This window comes from Sycon ciliatum, chromosome 7, assembly GCF_964019385.1.
Source record: "Sycon ciliatum chromosome 7, ocSycCili1.1, whole genome shotgun sequence".
In the NCBI taxonomy this organism is placed as follows: domain Eukaryota; kingdom Metazoa; phylum Porifera; class Calcarea; order Leucosolenida; family Sycettidae; genus Sycon; species Sycon ciliatum.
The window spans coordinates 30,606,746-30,626,745 of record NC_088649.1 but is presented as its reverse complement, the minus strand read 5'-3'; the positions used below and the strand labels follow the sequence as shown (position 1 = coordinate 30,626,745).

The window sequence follows — 20,000 nt, the reverse complement described above, 5'->3', positions numbered from 1 at the left end:
ATCCAAACTCTGCACTCACATCACCATCACCACAGCGAGGACAATTCCGGTATATAGATTGATTTGACAATGACCCTCCAGACGGCTGTCTCGCTCCTCCTGAGATCATCGTGAATAATAGTAAAAAATAATAATAAACAAATAAATGTGCAGTAACTGTCCACCGTTATAACTAGCTAGCATACTGTCAGGAGAACGGGCGACAAATAAGCAACAAAGTAACAGAGCACTGAAGCATTTAACCACCTCCAGCCCCCAGCACATCTCCGATGCGCAAACTAACAGCCTTCCAACTTGTAATGGTTGTGGTCAAGGAAAGACCGGAGAGGGGAGGGGAGAGCAACGCAAAACAAGGGACTAGCAAAGTCCCAGGGCATCAAGGAACGTCGCCTGCTACTGTATGACGAAGGAGACCAACAGGATTGTCGCATCCCCGGCTCAGAGTGACCGGACCCCGAAATCACTACGAGCGGCGACTGAATATAGACGTGTGGCCTCACGACAAGCCCAACACAACCCAGGGGCCAACCAATATAGCTGGCTTGGTCCAAGTTCAACCCCACACGATCAACAGACAAAGACTGTTAGTTTTACGTTGTGAGTAGTATCAAATCCGAGCTCAAAGTAAACGAAGACAGAGAGCTGAGACCGAGTCTCGACTGCTAGACTAGACTAGACTAGACTAGACTAGAACTGAAGTAAAAGAGAGAATGAGAGCTTCTTTTATAGGGTGCTTCAGAGATATAATGGCGTGATCATGGCGAGGTAATTCCAGGAAATAGCAGAACAAGTCAAACCGGAATGTGCGCAGCCAGTCAGCAGAAATGCAGAATATACGTACGGTGATCATTCGAGAAGAAAGAGAAAGAAAGACATCGAGAGAAGAAAGACCAAATTGGGACGTGGGGAGCCCGCTCACCCACGTCAGAGTACAATGTGAGTATATGAGGGTCACGTTGGGGAGCCCGCTCACCCAACGTGCCATAGTTCAGCGGCTTCTTATGGTAAGTTCTGCTGCATTCTTGGTCTTGCTTGCGTGATACTCTGACCTCTTGCGCGGTGACGGTTTTGGTTCTTGCACACGTCTCCTGTCTTGCACTTAGCTCTTGTTATACAATGTCATATCAGTCTTGGCTCTTTGCACGAAGCGCCGAGGCATCGTGGAAACCTGTAGAACGTCGTAGTGACGTGGTTTTGCACAAAGCCTGGAGTCACATTTCCAGGAAGTGAAGCACTTCCAGGAAACGTACAACGCGAGAACCTACCTGACCAGGTTCCGGCCTTGGATCACATGACGTGTCATGCCAAGAAGTAGTGTTGAAACGATCTCACCGGATACTCGTTAGCTCGCTCGCCAGAAACTGGGCTCGTTTGTGCGGCCAGCTCGTTTGCACTAACGAACACCGTACACCGTACTCCGTACACATGGCAGTACATGTCGACCGGGGAGTCGTAAAATATTTTACGACTCCCTGGTCGATCGAGAGTCCAGTCCCGCGCAAAGTGAAAATCACTCGCAGTTACAGGTGACTGTATGCCTGCACGACACTTGAGTTGTTTCAGTTGTCGTTGCAGCTTTGGTGGACTCTACTGATGTCTTGTTCCGCATCTGCTGACCTGTCGCAGGATATGCTTCGGTCACCTCTCCATTCGAGTGAAAGTTACGCTCAGTCGTTTGGAAGTTTTCTCCCGCGATGCAGCGAAGACCAGGGCTACTTGCAATCTTTGCAAAACGGTCTATTATTACAAAGGCTAATCGACGACGGCGCTGAAAAGACATCTCGACACCAAACAGCAGTCCGAAGTGAAGCAGCAGCAAACCCAAAAGCCGGCGGTGATAATTTGAACCAGCTGAAAAAAATCGAACTTAGAAAAAAAATTATTCAAAAAAATAATCATATTTGCCACATCAATGAAACTCGTTAGCTCGCTCGATAGCTTGCTCGTTAGTGGAACTGATCGCTCGTTTGTTATAGATACGCTCGTTTCAACACTACCAAGAAGGCATGTCACCTACGTGGGAAAGCGCGTGTCGCTCAACCTACATGCTAAGCACGTGGGACAAGACACTGGCCAAACCATGTTCTACTAAAAGGGCGTGACAGCTCAGCACAGAGCTGCTCACTACGTAGATCCTGCTATCACAGGACTATCAGGCAGCAGTTGTCTTATTCTGGGACGTGACATTTCCCCCGCCGTTGAAGAATCACGTCCCCGTGACTATCCTCGACCGATATGGTAGTCGGTGAGATACCGCGACGTTGCCAGTGTCATCCACCAGGCTCCGCGACGAATACAATAGGTAAGTCAACTAGAGATGCAGGATGCAAGTCCAATCCACCACAGGTTTTGGTGCGAACACCATTGTCATCAGCCGAATACAGCATATCACTCGTATCGGGCTCATACGACTGAACAATATCACTGACTGCTCACGAGAAAATACAATTCCTCGCCAGGTGCCAGGCACATAAAGCATTCACTCAATCCGATGGTGCTACACAGTTGTGAAACCAGATCGGTAAAGAGCTCGTAGTAAAATCCATCCGGTAACGAGCAAATTGGGACCTCACTCGCAACAACTCATCATCCCCAGATGAGTCTCGCCTACCAGGCTCCTCGACACAGGGCGTCCCCTGATCAGCCAACACTGTGCTCGAGGGATCCAGATCCAAATCATCCTCTCCCACCACAGCCTTTCCACTTCAGTTCTAGGACCTCGTCCTATATGAAGCGCAGACCATACTTCTTCGGCCCCAGGAATCCCATCCTGGCCTGTATGGTCACCACCGTCCCCTTCTCCGTAACGCGTTGCTCACTACGCAAGCTCATCACCACCAACCGAAATTGGCTACAACTGACCGATCCGGGCGCCTCATCCACAGAGACCAACTGACTCCTCTGAGCCGTACACAACCCGAACCGGTGCACAGTTCAGTCATTTGTTGAGGATGCAAAGGCACCCATCAACATCACACTTTCACAGGACACAGTTCCTTCTGCAGGAAACTGGTCAACTTTCACCAAGCACAAGGACCGCGGCGAGTAACGAGTATACACTCCAGCACATACTAGTAGGTCATGTACTGTTCGGCCATCCTCTCCACACACTTTTTTTTCTTCACAAACAGAACGTCTGGAGACTGAAGATCGACAACAAGGTCAGAACTCCCATCCTCGCGACTGACATGATCGTCAAGAACATTCGCAGATAAAACTGCGTCCTCCAGCACCAAAGCTGGGCGTCACACGAATCTTCGTCTGGCGCATCGACACGCAGAACGAGATTTGAATTCGTCCACGACCAGCGACGTGGTCAGGGCCTTCCATCGTTTCAGCCATGAAACAACCGGGTCTTCAAACAGCACTCGCCATTGGGCGACTGAGAACAAACTGAGTGCAAACGTCAGTAAGGCCTCATTGTTGAAGAGACGACTTGTGAAGCTTCAAGAGTTTCAAGCGGTCTCAACAAACACCATGTCCGAACAGTGGCGTTTCTTGTCGAAACTTGAAAACTACACTGCACCACTCCGTGATCCAGTGGTAGTGACTACTTTCACAACGCTCCGTAAAGAGGACCCAAGCCCTGTTTACGGCTCACATGGTACACGGGTTCACGAACCCTTCCATATCTGAAGCTGAACAAACGCGCACTGCACTCGTACTTGAGAACTGCATGAATGCAAACAACTCCTCGATCGATCATGCAACTGGCAATACATTCCGCACCTTGGTGTCCGCCATGTAGTCCGCAGCAAAGCAAGCTCGTCGTGCACTACGAACTCACACTGCAGCGCTACAGGAACACGAGGTACGGAACGAAAGCCAGTGCTGGATCCGAAAGAGAAACGCACTCGAAGTTTTCTTCGTACCAAGTTGGAGCGTCCAACACTGCTGTTGCTCTGCCACGTCTATCGCCAAGAACCTGCCATCAGAGACGAGGTTGTTCACGAAAGACTGCTGTGGACATCGCGTCGTTGCAGTTACGGAGTGAGAAGAACTTCGACCATCCTGGTCACAGCACCAAATGTCGCATCCCCGGCTCAGAGTGACCGGACCCCGAAATCACTACGAGCGGCGACTGAATATAGACGTGTGGCCTCACGACAAGCCCAACACAACCCAGGGGCCAACCAATATAGCTGGCTTGGTCCAAGTTCAACCCCACACGATCAACAGACAAAGACTGTTAGTTTTACGTTGTGAGTAGTATCAAATCCGAGCTCAAAGTAAACGAAGACAGAGAGCTGAGACCGAGTCTCGACTGCTAGACTAGACTAGACTAGACTAGACTAGAACTGAAGTAAAAGAGAGAATGAGAGCTTCTTTTATAGGGTGCTTCAGAGATATAATGGCGTGATCATGGCGAGGTAATTCCAGGAAATAGCAGAACAAGCCAAACCGGAATGTGCGCAGCCAGTCAGCAGAAATGCAGAATATACGTACGGTGATCATTCGAGAAGAAAGAGAAAGAAAGACATCGAGAGAAGAAAGACCAAATTGGGACGTGGGGAGCCCGCTCACCCACGTCAGAGTACAATGTGAGTATATGAGGGTCACGTTGGGGAGCCCGCTCACCCAACGTGCCATAGTTCAGCGGCTTCTTATGGTAAGTTCTGCTGCATTCTTGGTCTTGCTTGCGTGATACTCTGACCTCTTGCGCGGTGACGGTTTTGGTTCTTGCACACGTCTCCTGTCTTGCACTTAGCTCTTGTTATACAATGTCATATCAGTCTTGGCTCTTTGCACGAAGCGCCGAGGCATCGTGGAAACCTGTAGAACGTCGTAGTGACGTGGTTTTGCACAAAGCCTGGAGTCACATTTCCAGGAAGTGAAGCACTTCCAGGAAACGTACAACGCGAGAACCTACCTGACCAGGTTCCGGCCTTGGATCACATGACGTGTCATGCCAAGAAGGCATGTCACCTACGTGGGAAAGCGCGTGTCGCTCAACCTACATGCTAAGCACGTGGGACAAGACACTGGCCAAACCATGTTCTACTAAAAGGGCGTGACAGCTCAGCACAGAGCTGCTCACTACGTAGATCCTGCTATCACAGGACTATCAGGCAGCAGTTGTCTTATTCTGGGACGTGACAGGATAATTAGCAACGCAGCCCAACTACAACTTGAGGCCGGGAAGCAGCACACCACCCAGCAAAGGCTACTACCGGACGGTAAAGGCTTTGCTGAAACGAATCGGGGGTGCAGCTCGCACATCTGTGTTGGGGTGACCTTGTACCAGAGCCCATCTGTCATGTACGTGAGCTTTGTGATTTGCACCACCTAGTCCTATTGTGAAATTATCGACCACAACTAAAAACTACGCGGTCTTCAGACCCCTGTTGTGGCACGATTTCCTGGCCTTTTCGTGGAGACAACTAGAAGACTGTATTTACTTATTGGTTTCAACCACACTCTCAAATCAACCAGAAAACAACAACAACAACGATCGCCAAATCGCTGTCATCAGCAAAACGTGCTCGCGTGCGTGCATTGGCTTACGTGTACGTGTACATCAGTGTGCGTGCATGCATATCGAAGTGTACGAGTAGAAAAGAAGAATGATCATGCGCATGATGCATCGATGAGTCATACCACCACGTAACCATGGATATAAATAATGGCGACGCGATGGTGACAGCAAAGTTCCGCGTACAAAAGCGCAGGTGCAACAAGGAAAAATCAGAGTGCAGAACAAACAGAAATTCAAATCGAAAGGAGATAAATATTGTGGAGATGAAGCAAATCAGTTTCTGTCAGAGGGTGCTTGCGCCCAGAGACAGGGTGACAGCAAACCCTGTCAGAGAGAGTCAGTGTACAGAATAGGAATACATAGAACGCAGCACGCAGTGGAGTTGCTGTGGAGAGCGAGAATGCAAGCAACAACGTAAGTATTATCTATGCAACTGATTATATCGGCGTATCCGACAAACACGCACAACAAACACTGTATCGTAACAACACACTCGTAAATGATGTTATCACAACAACACTCATTCTATTTCAGCGCAGTGTCCTGTCCAATCACACTCAAAATCACACTCGTAAATCTCGCACACTCCCTCCTTGACAATATGACAACTGACACTCATAAATCTCGCACACCTATTAGTGTAAAACGAAGAAGGACAAAATGTTACGAGTTCTGACTAACTGTCCACCAACGTAACCAGATCTTATACGGTCAGCGAGTGCGACAAAATGGCACTTGGACCTTTCCGAACCTGAGCCTTCCAAGTTGGTTGTTGGTTTGCGCCTTGGAGAAGTGTTGGAGCTAGGTGTCCGGTCGCCGAATGTCTCAGTACTCCTTTGTCAGTTTTGTGCCATTTTGTCGCACTCGCTGACTGTATAAGATCTGGTTACATTGGTGGACAGTTACTCCGACGGTAACATGTTGTCCTTCTTCTTTTCACAATAATTTAATTGCCTCACCATCTAGTCCTATCACATAATTTTATCAGGGACAGAAAAACTACAAATCTCAAGTTTTCCATCACCATCATCATCATCATCATCATCATCATCATCAACAAGGACTCCGAAATTCATGAACCAGTTTTCGGTCATTCTCTTCGAATGAATTACAAGCAACCAGAACCAATGAAACATAGGGATAGTCAGCATCACCAAGGGTGGTGACCATTAGTACAACTAGGTGATAAATTTTATCAGGGACATAAGAACTACACACCTCCAGCTACTCTTCACCATCATCAGCAATAAGGACTCGGAAAAGTTTATGAACCAGTTCTCGGGCACTCTCTTCGAATGGAATGCAAGCAACCAGAACCAATGAAACATAAGGGGTTGTCCGTAATTTTCGAAAAATTAAAAAATCCGTCCTCGTGCAAAATTGTCTCTGACCCACCCACCCACCCCCATTTTTTCTCATTAATTTTTTGATTTTTCGTAATGCCCAGCTCGAAAATAAGAACTCCTCACTCCGGCCGTGTTCACTGACTGCACCTGTGTCAAGTACATGTACTAGAAGCTCGTAGTACATATCCCTGTTCAAAGTAGTCCCTCCCCTCCCAATCTGTACTTTCTTGTACCAGCATCGTTCAATGCGACGGACCCCACGATAGGCGGTCAGCCTTTGAAAGGTCACCCTAATAAAGTTATTATTATTATTATAGGTCTACCGACGGCCATACATGTCCTACAAATTACATCGTACTGGTGTTTGCGGCAATCGATCCTACACTACACGTGTATACAGTACATGTATATACACCACATGAATAAACAGTACAGTCAGTGCAACAAGTGTATAAAAGTCACTGAAGAAAAAGAAAGTACAAAAAATCAAAAAATTAAATTCCGCCAGCGCACTTGACCACCCACCCTCTTTCTGCCTGAGGACGGATTTTTTAATTTTTCGAAAATTACGGACGACCCCTAAGAATGAATAGCATCACAAGCGCGGTGACCATTACAACTAGGTGATAAATTTAGCAAAGAATTTATGCACAGGGGGTGATAAGAAAAAGGGAGAGAAAGAGAAGGCCTTGATCAGGGACAGTTCACCATCCATGTACAGTCCACTTTGCGTATAACGACACTCGGCCGGGCATCAGACAAGTGTCCTTATTCGCAAAGTTTCGGAAAACCCGAAGTCTCATTATAAAATGTATACAGGTAGAATGGACTTTGCTCTGGGCATGGACATTTTGTCGTTATTCGCAAATTGTCGTTATATCCGCAGTTGTTAGTAGCAAAGTTGACTGTGTGTGTGTGTTGTGTATTTCTTCTCGTTTTAGACGCAGTGCACTATCCTGAACATCGCATCTCTGTAGTCCACGTCTACACAAAACAGCTCAGCTTCAAATCGGCCAAGCGTGCTTGCCTGAGGGCCGGCCTCCAGCTTCCGTACTCGGGCAATGAAACTAGGCTTGCTGCTGAAACTCTCTTGAAAATCAACCCCACCATACTGGGGCAGGCCTGGCAAGAAAGTACAGCCAACGACGACGCTGGCATGCAGAAAGTTGTCAACACCTGGAGCCAGGAAAGAGACGAACACGCGATCGCCAAGATATCACCTCTCATCTGCGTTGAAAGAGGTGAGTCCAGTTCACGGCTTTTCACTTCTAATGGCCTACATCGGCAAGTTCATGTTGTGTTTTGGTACCAATCCGACTTGGAATGATGTCTGCAGCTCGTTTTACACGTAACAATACTCTTGTCTCGATTGCAATACTCTCGATTGTCGGCGGATAGGCAACTCACCTCACCAGGACTTAAAATGACACATTTCTTTTTAAATAAGAACACAATTCAATTACCCCTGCCCGGCCTACGCCTCTTTGGGCTCCCGTCGGCTTTAGTGGGTCCACTTGTGTTGCAGATACCTTTGGCCCGGCTATAAATTGCATTATTCCCGTAGCTATGCAGAAGACGTTACTTCAGTAACGTCTGGTGCTAGCCAGGGTCCACACAAATTTAATTTGGTATTTGTGTGTTTGTTTGTTTGTTTGTGTCACGCCTGGCGCTCTCACGTATCTGACGGCAAAAAAAGCATAGGGATGTTATACATTTTTCAATTCTCCTATTTTTTCAGGCATATCCTGGGATTCGAACCCGCACTATCGCCCTACATGCATTCCCCCATACACTTCGCATTCATACCCATTCTTCGAAGTTGCTTCACGCTATGATCTTGCGTTTGAAAGCCCTATTTGAATATTGCAGGCAGCTGTATGTGGCCAGCTGTGTTTGATGGTACGGTACAGGAGACGGTGTCGTATATCCCTCGATCGTACCTGTCCCGTACCTATCCCCTACCGTACCGTACCATCAAAGACGGCTGGCCACAATGCATATTCAAATAGGGCTTTCAAATGCAAGATCATAATGTGAAGCAACTTGGAAGAATTAGTATGTATGCGAAGTGTATCGGGGGATGCATGCAGGGCGCGATAGTGCGGGTTCGAATCCCAGGTTATGTCTTTAAAAAAAAAAAGGAATTTTTTAGAAGAATTTATAACATCCCTATGCTTTTTTTTGTCTAGGTCATCAAGGCAAAAAAAGCATAGCGTAGGGCCCTGAGCTTCCAAGCTCTCTTGTTTGTTACTCTCGGTTGGAGAGCCAAGGATAAATTTATAGGAAAGAAAAAGGACCAAGGAACTACAAGTTATGCTATAGTGTCCACTAAATACCACCACTAAGCTGATTGTTTAGTACCTGCTTGTGGTGTTCGTGGACATTATAGCGTAACTTGCAGTTCCTTGGTCATTTTTTCTTTTCTATGAATTTGTTACTCTATTCCTCATTCCGTTGATTCTTGTAAAAGGTGAAACAGGTCAGTCAAACAAATTTTAGCACCTTTCGTGTGTTGGAGGTTCTGTCGCCTCTCAAAGGACACGTTGCGTTGTGTTTTAAAGCTGGGTGTATTCCTGTAGAAGCCGATGTCAGAGCTAGGCTTCTATTCACATCAGGCTTCTATTCACATCAGGCTTCTATTCAAACCGGGTATTTCTATGTGTGTCAACACTAGAACCAGGCTTATGTGCCGACAGTGTATCTTGAAAACCAGGCTTCTATTCAAACCAGGTATTTCTATGTGTGTCAACACTAAAACCAGGCTTATGTGCCGACAGTGTATCTTGAAAACCAGGCTTCTATTCAAACCAGGTATTTCTATGTGTGTCAACACTAGAACCAGGCTTATGTGCCGACAGTGTATCTTGAAAACCAGGCTTCTATTCAAACCAGGTATTTCTATGTGTGTCAACACTAAAACCAGGCTTATGTGCCGACAGTGTATCTTGAAAACCAGGCTTCTATTCAAACCAGGTATTTCTATGTATGCTAACACTAGAACCAGGCTTATGTACTGACAGTGTATCTTGAAAATCAGGCTTTTATTCAAAACATGCTTCTACATGAGACCGGCTTTAAAGCAAGACACTGCTGTATAACAGTTATGCAGCGGATTTAGTGTCTGTACTCCCTCTTGTCAGTGCATGCTTAGTTTTAAAGCCCCTTGTACGGGAAAAATGAAGTGCACATAATTATCATCAAACAAATTCAAATTCAGTTAACTACTTTGAAATTCAAATACTGTAAAAGCCATTATTCATTCACTGCGCATATATAACGATTTCCTTAAATTGACTGGTTTACGTGAACAAAAAGTAACGACTCTGACTCATTCTCAACGCTCAATAGCAACAGTATTGTATCGATTTCTGTATAACGATTTCTATTTTAACGCCAGATCTCTCCTCGTTAACTCGTTAGAGTTGGCACTTCGTTATATTATACGGCTTTTAAATGCTAGTAAATCAATTGGGACACAAAATATAAAAGTAAAAATCAACTCTTAGTTGCGCTGTGATGCTTAGCTTCCTTTGGCGTTGAGTGTGCTCGCCGCCCTCTGTCTTACGCCGCTTACTCATCACTTCGACTCGCTTAGAACCCTGCATGTTGTTGGAACGCTGTTGGAAAGCGCATTTGAGACGTGATGGAGCTTTTTTAACATCGGGTCGTTGAACGTCAGTACAGTCAGACCTCGTTTATCCGGTCCTCGTTTATCCGGATCCCTCACCATCTGGAAGAGAATAGCTGGTTACAGATGTACAGCATATGGGATGCATCCAACAAAGCCGGTGTTTGATTATCCGCTTCCCTCGCCTATCCGGATACTTTTGCGGGAAACGGATGTGTGCGGTAAAGCGAGGTCTAACAGTATCCCATTGGTCAGTAGTCTTGTGTTGACTGTTGAACATTCTGACTCACCGGACTAATCAGGCGTGTCGGAAGGTATTTTAGTTAGTGTGGTACGGTCAGCTATCTGAAGTTCAATTTACTCGTGGGGGACTGGGGGCTGAGCCGAACATTTTGGAAATTTAGAGTCCAGATGACGGTGTATTTTATTGATTCACGGGTTACCTGGGGCAAAAAGTGGTATGGTCAATACCGTAGTGACCGTACCGTGTGCGACGCCCCTGTCAATAACTTGCTTGCCATGTTGGTGTTGGACAAACTACGGATTGGATGCGAAACTTTGGTTTTTCCACAAGGGCTCTTGTGATTTTTGCTTTTGCTCATGTATATAATTATGTACGTATGTGTGACTGTGTGTCTATGTGTATGTGTGTACATGTGTGTGTGTGTGTGTGTGTGTGTGTGTGTGTATGTGTGTGTTGTGTGTGTGCATGTGTGCGTTCATGTGTGTGTGTGTGTGTGTGTGTGTGTGTGTGTGTGTGCGCACATGGTGTTTGTGCGTGCACTATTTACAGAGGACGCCAGTCAGACATGCAGGAAAGACACGGACTGCAGCACACATGGAGCTAACTACGTCTGTCTGCCTGCTAAGTCAGGAGAGAACACATGTGCACGTAAGTCGTTACTCATCATGTTCTTTTCATGGACGAATAGCCGGAAAACGTTTGCCAGTAGGCAACTTTTTAACAAATAGCGGCAATTGACTCGGATGGAGAGCCAGGGATAAATTTATAGAGAAGAAAAGAGGAAGGCTGTTGGAGTGCGCATCCAAGACGTGCTAGAGCTGTTAGCCAGGTAGTCGTAGAACGTCAGTACCGTCGGTCAGTGTCGTGCAATGTTATCGCATGAGCTGGTTGTTCAGTAACTGGTGGTGTTAGCGGACATTATAGCGTAGCTTGTAGTTCCTTGGTCATTTTACTTTTCTATAAACAACGGTAATGCTATTAATCTTGTTACGGTACTAGTACAATCATTCCTCTTTAGTAGGGTCTTTACTTCAGCACGTTATAAATCAGCACCCTCTATAAACCAGCGCAATTTTCATTAGCCAAAATATCCTCATCGTTCGCATTGCAACAGTAGATCGGATTTGTTAATCCAGCACCCTCCCCTAATCCAGCAGAATGTCTGTAGCACAAATCTTGCCGGACTACAAGGGGACCACTGTGCCTTGATCACCCGCATAGCGTTGAAGCTGCAACGTAAAACCGTCATGGGGCTGATTTATCGAGCTGACGCACAGCACGTTTTTCGTCAGGCGAAATAGCGCATCCTAGTACATTTGAGACCAGCGGGGAAGAAAATGACGAAACCCACTAATTTAGCATCTGTGCACGCAAATGTGTTGTGTAAATTCTCTTCGTAGTACCTATCACCATTGAACTTTCGAATTTCTTGAAGAGAGGGGTGGCTTGCAACCTCGATATGGCTTGTTCCAGGCATGCTTTGGAGCCAGACCCTGTTGAAGTAGTGGCAGGGAGATCTGCCCTGCAACTGCTACAGCGAAAAATGATTCGATCTGAGAAAGGGTGAGACTGACGAGCTCGGTTTAATTTGGAGTATTTCAAGCCTTTTGAGACGAAGATGGAGTTCTTTTTGGAGATGGACGTCGCCGAAAAGGACATGGTTTCCGACTTCTGGCGTCTTGTGAAGCCAGGGATCATTTGTCCAGTCAGGTCGGCAGCCTAATCGTCGGGAAGCTTGTGAGTAGGATCCCGTTTTGCTTGATGTGGTTGATCACAAACAATTCGATATCGCACAAATTGAACTCTGCATCGTGGGTACCGTATTTTTATATTCAGAAAATCGTAAAGTGTCTCTGTGTGGCCGCCCGGTGCCACACAAAACTCCGATCAGGCTCTTATGTCCTCTGCCTTCTTGATTGAATATCTATCTGTTTGAACAGCGAACACAACAATCGACGACGGCTTTGCAATGAACAATACAGCTATACTGGAGCTGGGGGGGGGGGGGAGGGGGGAAGAAGAAAAACGTGCTCAGGATGCTGACCAGCCAATACTACACGTGTACATGATACCAAAACTAGAGCCGTCTGTACAACCGCACACATCCATTTTCCGCAAAAAATATCCGGATAGGCGAGGGAACCGGATAATCGAACACACATACTGTATGTATGCATGGCATATGCTGTAAATCGGTAACCAGCGACTTTTCTTCCTGATGGCGAGGGATACGGATAAAAGAGGACCGGATGAGCGAGGTCTGACTGTATCGGCTAGATGTAGCAATTGTTCACACTATCGGCTCTGGGATGGCAGAAGTCATCACCTTCGCCAGCACATCACGCAGCTCTTTGCTGCGTGCCAGACTCGGGTAGACCCCTGTAGCGCATGTTAAATGGTCGCCAGATATGTCTCTACCACACACACACACACACACACACACACACACACACACACACACACACACACACACACACACACACACACACACACACACACACACACACACACACACACACACACACACACATACACACACACACACAAGTTGGTGGGAGGCAGTCACAGTACACTCAAAGTAGCAATGCATCTGCACATACATATACACTGCTTTTTCTCCATCGACAATAGGCCGTCGAAGTCCGACGTCACAGCTTCTTGACAACACGTAGTTACTGATGACAAACAAAAGTCGCGTCACCTGCACTTGTCGTGTTTCCAGTGGCAGTGGCAGCAGAATGCAATGAACACAGTTACAGCATCATTTTGACTGAGGAGTGCGCGAGCGAGACTATTTATTTCAAATAAACTGCTACTTGTTGCCGAGTTTGTAATTTTTGCTTTGTAGAGAAGGAGAAGCCGCAGCTGATTTTTTGCTTAGCCACTGCTGTGCCTGTACTGTCGTTTGGCTTTACATGTAGTCACCGGCCAAGAAGAAATGATGCCGGGTGTCTCTGCTATTGCCGCGATCGCTGATTTCTTTTAGTTCTGAGACCAACTAACTCTGGGCTCGTTTCCTTGTCCAGCGGCAAGCGAAAATCAGAACTCCTATCTCTCAGGTGCTGGTGAACACTCAGCAGGAAAACACTGCACGATGACTTGAGAGATGAAGGAGACACGTTTTGAAGTAAAACAAAATTTGAAGTCGCGATCTGCACCAGCGCACCCCAGTCAAAGTGATACCGTGACCGTTGGAAACACGACAAGTGCAGGTGACGCGAATTTTGTTTGTCACCACTTGGCCTTGTAACTACGTGTAACGACGAGTTTTCAGGCAGCGTGTTGTAGGCACTTCGACAGCCTGTAGCAATTGACCTCAGACTACATGATCATAAGGGGCCATCTGGCATTATTGATAATTTCATGAAACAAGAAAGTTAGGTCACAACCACCTCCCGTCCCTCCCGAGAACGAAAAATAGATTGACTTGACAGCTAGAATGGATTGATTTGTAGCTATCGATACTTTCCAAAACGAAACTCTATCCAACCCACCCACCCACCCAAAACGAAATTTTTTTTCTTTTCGTGTAAAAGATCGATGATAATATGGACACTCCCTAGCTAAAGCCACAATGCTTATTAAGGGGGTTCGGGACAGTTAGCCCCAAAAATTTAATTTCAACATCAGCCCAATCTGACATCAGGTTTGAATAGGTACAGCCTTATATTTTCGCTTAGTAACATCAGTTTTTCAATTGCCCGAATAGGTCTTGCCAAAAACACAATTTTCCTTGATGACACAAAATAACACAAAATCCCAAAATTGATGAGAAATCGACCATAACATCAGTTAGGACAGAAAATATGACATAAAATTTTACAGACTGTTCGAGGTATTGACTAAGATGATATCAACACCGAAAAATGTACACTTTGGTTGATGATGGGATCCAGGTCGTCATTTCCTGGAGAAGAACAAAAAGACGCAAAAAATGAAACTTTGAATATTTTTTGCAGCTTATTTTTGAGTTTGCCCCATATGTGGATACTTCAAACACGTTCTATAAGTGGGTTGGAACAGGTTTACCGCGGCGAAAATAGGGGTCACCGTGCATATTCTGGAGAAAAATCCAAAAAACTGTCAAAATTTGCCTAAAATTGGTAAATTCACGTATCTATATTGCTTGTACTTCTCTGCTGCTGCTTTGGTCATAACTTATTGGATTTTTGGCTGTTAATAGGTGTTGCATAAACTCACTAGAGCCCTCGGCGTTCAGAACAATACAAGGTTGGAATAGCTGAACTAGTAAATTTGCCGGAAAACCCTGGGTGCACGCATTATCGATAGGTACTTTTCTCCATGATTACTCTCCTGTGGGCACTTGGTTGTGATACATGTACATGTAGCTATGATAGCGCTTAGCACTGCCCCATATCAAACTACAATGAAAGCTGACATGTTGGAACGAATCAGACAACATTGAGTCCTCTTGTTCTTCAACTATGCGAGCTAGAACGTGTCCCCACACTGGCAAAAATGATGGTATTTTACGGTGCGCACAAACAAGTGAAGCACTGTGCCACAGGGCGTTCCTTACAGTTGGGCTGCTGTTGGTTCTTCGCTAGGTGTTCAGCCACCACTAATATAATCTTCCTTGAGACTGTCACCCGCTTCTTACCTCCGACTTGCTCCTTCATCAGTCTGGAAATGGCTGGCTCACCACTTCGTTTGTAGGACAAGACAAAGTGCTTCATCACCAACCCACTGGCAGCTGCCCGCACTGCAACTGATTTAGAGAAGCACGTTGCTTGGACCAACGGTTGAAGGGTGGCCAGCCGCTTTTGCTGATGTTCTGCAAACTCCATCGCCGAACATGATGATGCAAAAGGGACAGAGTGCTACAGGATACTGGCATCAGGGCGAGCTTCGACAATTTCAGCTAGGGCCGCAACATCCGCAACAGCATCATGAGCAGCGAACTCATTCCCAACGATGAACTATAAATCAATCTGAGGCTGTAGCTTGGGAGCTCCGGTATTGCGGTTTAGGGATCAGAGTGTTCACCAATCACAAAAATGCACACCATCGACACACACACATCCGTGCACACATACACACACACACACACACACACACACACGCACACACACACACATGCATGCTCTCACACGCAATAGAACACACGCGCGCGTACACACACATACATTCACGCACGTGTGCGTACCCACCCACATGCATGTGCACACTCATGTGCATGAGTGGAGATGCCCGCATACACATGTAACACCAACATGCCCTGGGAGCGGTCATGCACGTGTGTATAGTATGTGTGCGAGGGCACGTCCACATGAGTGCATATGCATGTGCATGTTCATACATGCATATGGTGCACACATGCACAAACATGCAGGTCTATGCAAACACACACACGCTCGCGGCCGCCGCGCATACAGTGTGCTCATACATTTCCATAGCCATAGGGTGGCAATGACTCCCAAATATCATGAGTAAATCTTATGAGATTGAAAAACGCACTTACCCAAAGCAGCTTTGGTGTTGCTTGTGGAAGCACGGGGGCCAGGGTGTTGAGCAGTTACAGGGCTATCTGTATCTATAAAATTCTCCATCCCACACTGCTGACACGGAATGACAAGTACGCTGCCCAGGTCGTACCTCTTCTCTTCAACGCAATCAATGAGCGCCAGAGGTTTGCCACATCCAGGATTCTGGCACGCAGACAATCCCACAGCCAGATACCTGAGATGAACGATTCGTCGACCGTGAAGAGGGGCACTGACCGACCTCTTCGCGGGAGTCGAATCCAGTGGCGTTAGTGATGGAGATCGCCCTTTCCGTTTTTCAGGAACTCGATCGATCGTTTGAGTTTGCGAAGCGTCCCCTCCTCGGCTTCTTGCATCGTCCAGTACGCAGAATGAGAGGCCGCGTCGTGGGTGACGGATTACTCTCCCGCGTCTTCATCTCCAGGACACGTCGGCAGGAGAACCGAGCTATCCAAAAACCGCCAATGTCAAAACAAATCCGCAAGTCCACTAGTGGCTGAGCTTCTTCCTCAAATCTTGTCCCGACTCGAGCACTGCGAAGTCATGGTCAAACTATTTTCTGAGCATGATCGCGTCCCATTTTTCCACTCCGAAAGGCATTATTTTTCAGAAAAAAATTCGGAAATCCAACATGGCGCTAACCGTCGCGAACCTCCTTAAGCACGGACTCGGACTTATTAAGCATCCAAAATATTATTTCAGGCTGGCCAAGTCTGTTTTCGTGTAGGCCCCGGATCCGAAACACACTAATTTCGGTCTATACATAAAGAGATTTCTTGATCTGAACAGATACTTGATGAGAGTACTCTGTCTGTGTGTGTTTAGGTAAAATGGCATCGAATGTAGCGCAGAAACTCTACCCGGCATACCGTGTCGGTGATCCAACGTACAGATATGTGTATACCTATGCACAGGCTAAGTTCGAGTGTGAACGCGTGGGCCTCACTCTACCAAGACCGTTCCTACTACCCACGGTAGTCCGAGCAGTCCGGGAACTGGGTAGCACCGCCACAAAAAGCCCGGCATGGCTACTAACCAGCCGGCCATCCGTCGGTGGATTGCCCTTCACGAGCAAGAACCAAATTGGTCCAGATCACGCCTGGGCATCGGGACGTCCCAGTAAAGTACAGCGGCCACAAACTGCGGGGGTGTCGACTCTGATATGTGTAAAACGTAAGTCACATGTTCCAACAGCCTGCATCGTCATTGCTGTAAGACCAGATATTTTAACGTCAATTAAAAAGTTAACTGTTGTCACTTACACTAAGTTACTGCATGCGTGTGGCACACGACAGTCACAAGCAACACGAGGAGTAATTATGGTTGGTAGTTATCATTACGAAGGTAAACAAGAGAATGGCCCGAGCATGCCCAGAGCAACCAGGTAAGGGCCAGCAGCCATGATGAGAGAATACCGTAGACATGCGCGAATGGAGATAATGTCGTACGAAGAAGCAGCGAGAGAGAAGCATGCAGCGACGGCACGTAAATGCAGTCTATAACATTAACGATCTCCGGATTTTTGTGGGTTAACGAGGTGAATTTCTAACGAATTCCGTCTCAAAACCGGCAAATGACTGTACATGTACATGTCGTTTTGTACGTAACGACTTCAAATGTTAATGATTCTTTCAAATTCGTTAACATTACAGGTCTGACAGTATAATTTTGTTCCGAACATCCTTTAGTGACACTATTATGTATTACAAACTCAGGTTTGCCGAGAGGGAGGCGCAGCACCCTCATCGTGCACTCCGGACGGCAGTCCTGAGTCAGCCAACTTGAGGGTCACTTTCGGCAGGAAGCGCGAGTTCCGTGTAAGCACAGCAAACGTCATACTCCTGCAAGCGGCGCACACTGCAAACGTTGCCACCGTAGAGCGGTTTGGCCTCTGTCACATGACCAAACAGGACTGCCATGTTGGTTGCAACTCATTTATCATCAACCCCCCGCATCTACGGGTCACATGATGTCGGCGGCCATGTTAGCTCTCACTGTCCACATGCCATGATCACTTTCTACACGAATTTAGTCACATGACCACCCGGGACAGCCATGTTGTTTCTAACTCTGCTCACCCTCCCGTATCTACGGGTCACATGATGTCGGCGGCCATGTTGGCTCCCACTGTCCACATGCCATGATCACTTTCTGCACGAATTTAGTCACATGACCACGCGGGACAGCCATGTTGTTTCTAACTCCGCTCACCCTCCCGTATCTACGGGTTACATGATGTCGGCGGCCATGTTGGCTCCCACTGTCCACACGACATGATCACCAGGGAGTCGTCAAATACCGGGAGTGGAAACGAGATGCGCGAGCGTGATGCATGCTCGCCTCGCGCTGCTGGAGCACGCCGATTTTTTCCAAATAATCTTTTTTGTGCCACATTCACCAATTCCGCGGGATTTTCAAAATGTCAAAATCTATTTTGGTTCTTCCTGCAAGCGGAGCAGTTTTGACGTCTCCATACATAAACCTTCTCGTCAGATTTCCGCTTCCCTTTTGTAGTATTATAACTCTTCGTCGTGGAATCGTCGGCAGTGCATGGTCATGCTGGACAGGGAGATATCGGTAGCCATTCTACGAGTGATGTTTTAGGAACTTTGACGAGAGGTGAGTAAAACCAAGCTTTATCGAGTGAATACTTCTATCACTGAAACGCTTTGTTTTGGTTTGTTACACACGCATGCTGCATGTACAGAGCATTCGATTTATCAACCTCCAGTCAAGTACCGACCCAGGGAAGCTTCTGTTGCAAGGGCCATCCACTACGCCGTGAAGTTGAACAGCCCCGAAGTTGTAACCTTTTATCTAAGATTGACATGTTTTATCGTGATATTGCACATGCTGATCGGCATCGCCGAACTGACCTGTTGAAGATGGTGAAGAGGAGTAAGGTTGACACTATTAATCTGGCCTGGACGTCTCTCCTCGAGACACTGTCCAAGTTGCCAAGTCATGAGAAAATGGATGTCCTGGGTGAGTATCATCTCTTTTACTTGCCTATTGATTGTGCATAAATGTGAAACTCGTAAAAAGAAATGCAATGGTAGATTTAAGAAACTATGTGATGGTCAGGAATCAGGATACACATGGTATTCTCTACCTGGATGAATACTTGTGACAATTTTAATATAGAAATACTGCGCTGTTTTCCGTGTGCGTTTTGTCCAGACCTGGAGACCACATCAGCTGTGTTTTCAAGTTTAATTTGCGGTACAGTAGTGGCAAGAAAGCCGTCTATCATGCCAGCATCATCCGCAGCAGCAACAGCAGCAGCAGCAGTAGCACCCCAGCCCACCGCCATAGTCAACTGCACTGCAGAGACACCAAAAAGATACCATGGTGGTTGGTGTGTTGTTGGGGTGAGAAGAGAACTGGAAGGTAGCAGAAAGCCTGAGTTAACTAGCGTCAAGCCGGTGTTGGCGACTTTCGGCTATGAAATTCTGGCCAACATGTCTCCGAATCTACCAAACTTTGAAAAGATAATTGAATCTGAGACACATGAGCATCCACCGTGTGTGTGCATGCACAGTGTGTGCATGTCAGTATGTGTGTGTGTATGTGTGTGTGTATGTGTGTGTGTGTGTGTGTGCTGCCAAAGATGGCTCTCTTGTCGTGCCGATTGAAATGGTCCCTGATCTCTTGGCAGATTGCCGGCTTTCTGCCGTCGCTCGTCGTTTCCATGTTGTCGGCCCCGCAAGGGGACAGGTGACCGTAATGGCAGTGTTTACCAGGACCAAGTTTGTGTGTATGTGCGTGCATGCGCAGTTCGTGCATGCCGTGTGTGTGCATG

General features: G+C 46.8%; 1 protein-coding gene across 1 annotated transcript in view; it reads left to right on the top strand.

Moving 5' to 3' along the window:
- Positions 1-20,000, top strand: part of LOC135821314 (uncharacterized) — a 45,928-nt gene that overhangs the window by 13,925 nt on the left and 12,003 nt on the right. Inside the window, exons 5-7 of the mRNA XM_065334374.1 lie at positions 7,764-8,063; positions 11,244-11,342; positions 17,024-17,371. Coding sequence (XP_065190446.1) covers positions 7,764-8,063; positions 11,244-11,342; positions 17,024-17,371 — 747 coding nt within the window. The remainder of the gene's footprint in view (positions 1-7,763; positions 8,064-11,243; positions 11,343-17,023; positions 17,372-20,000) is intronic.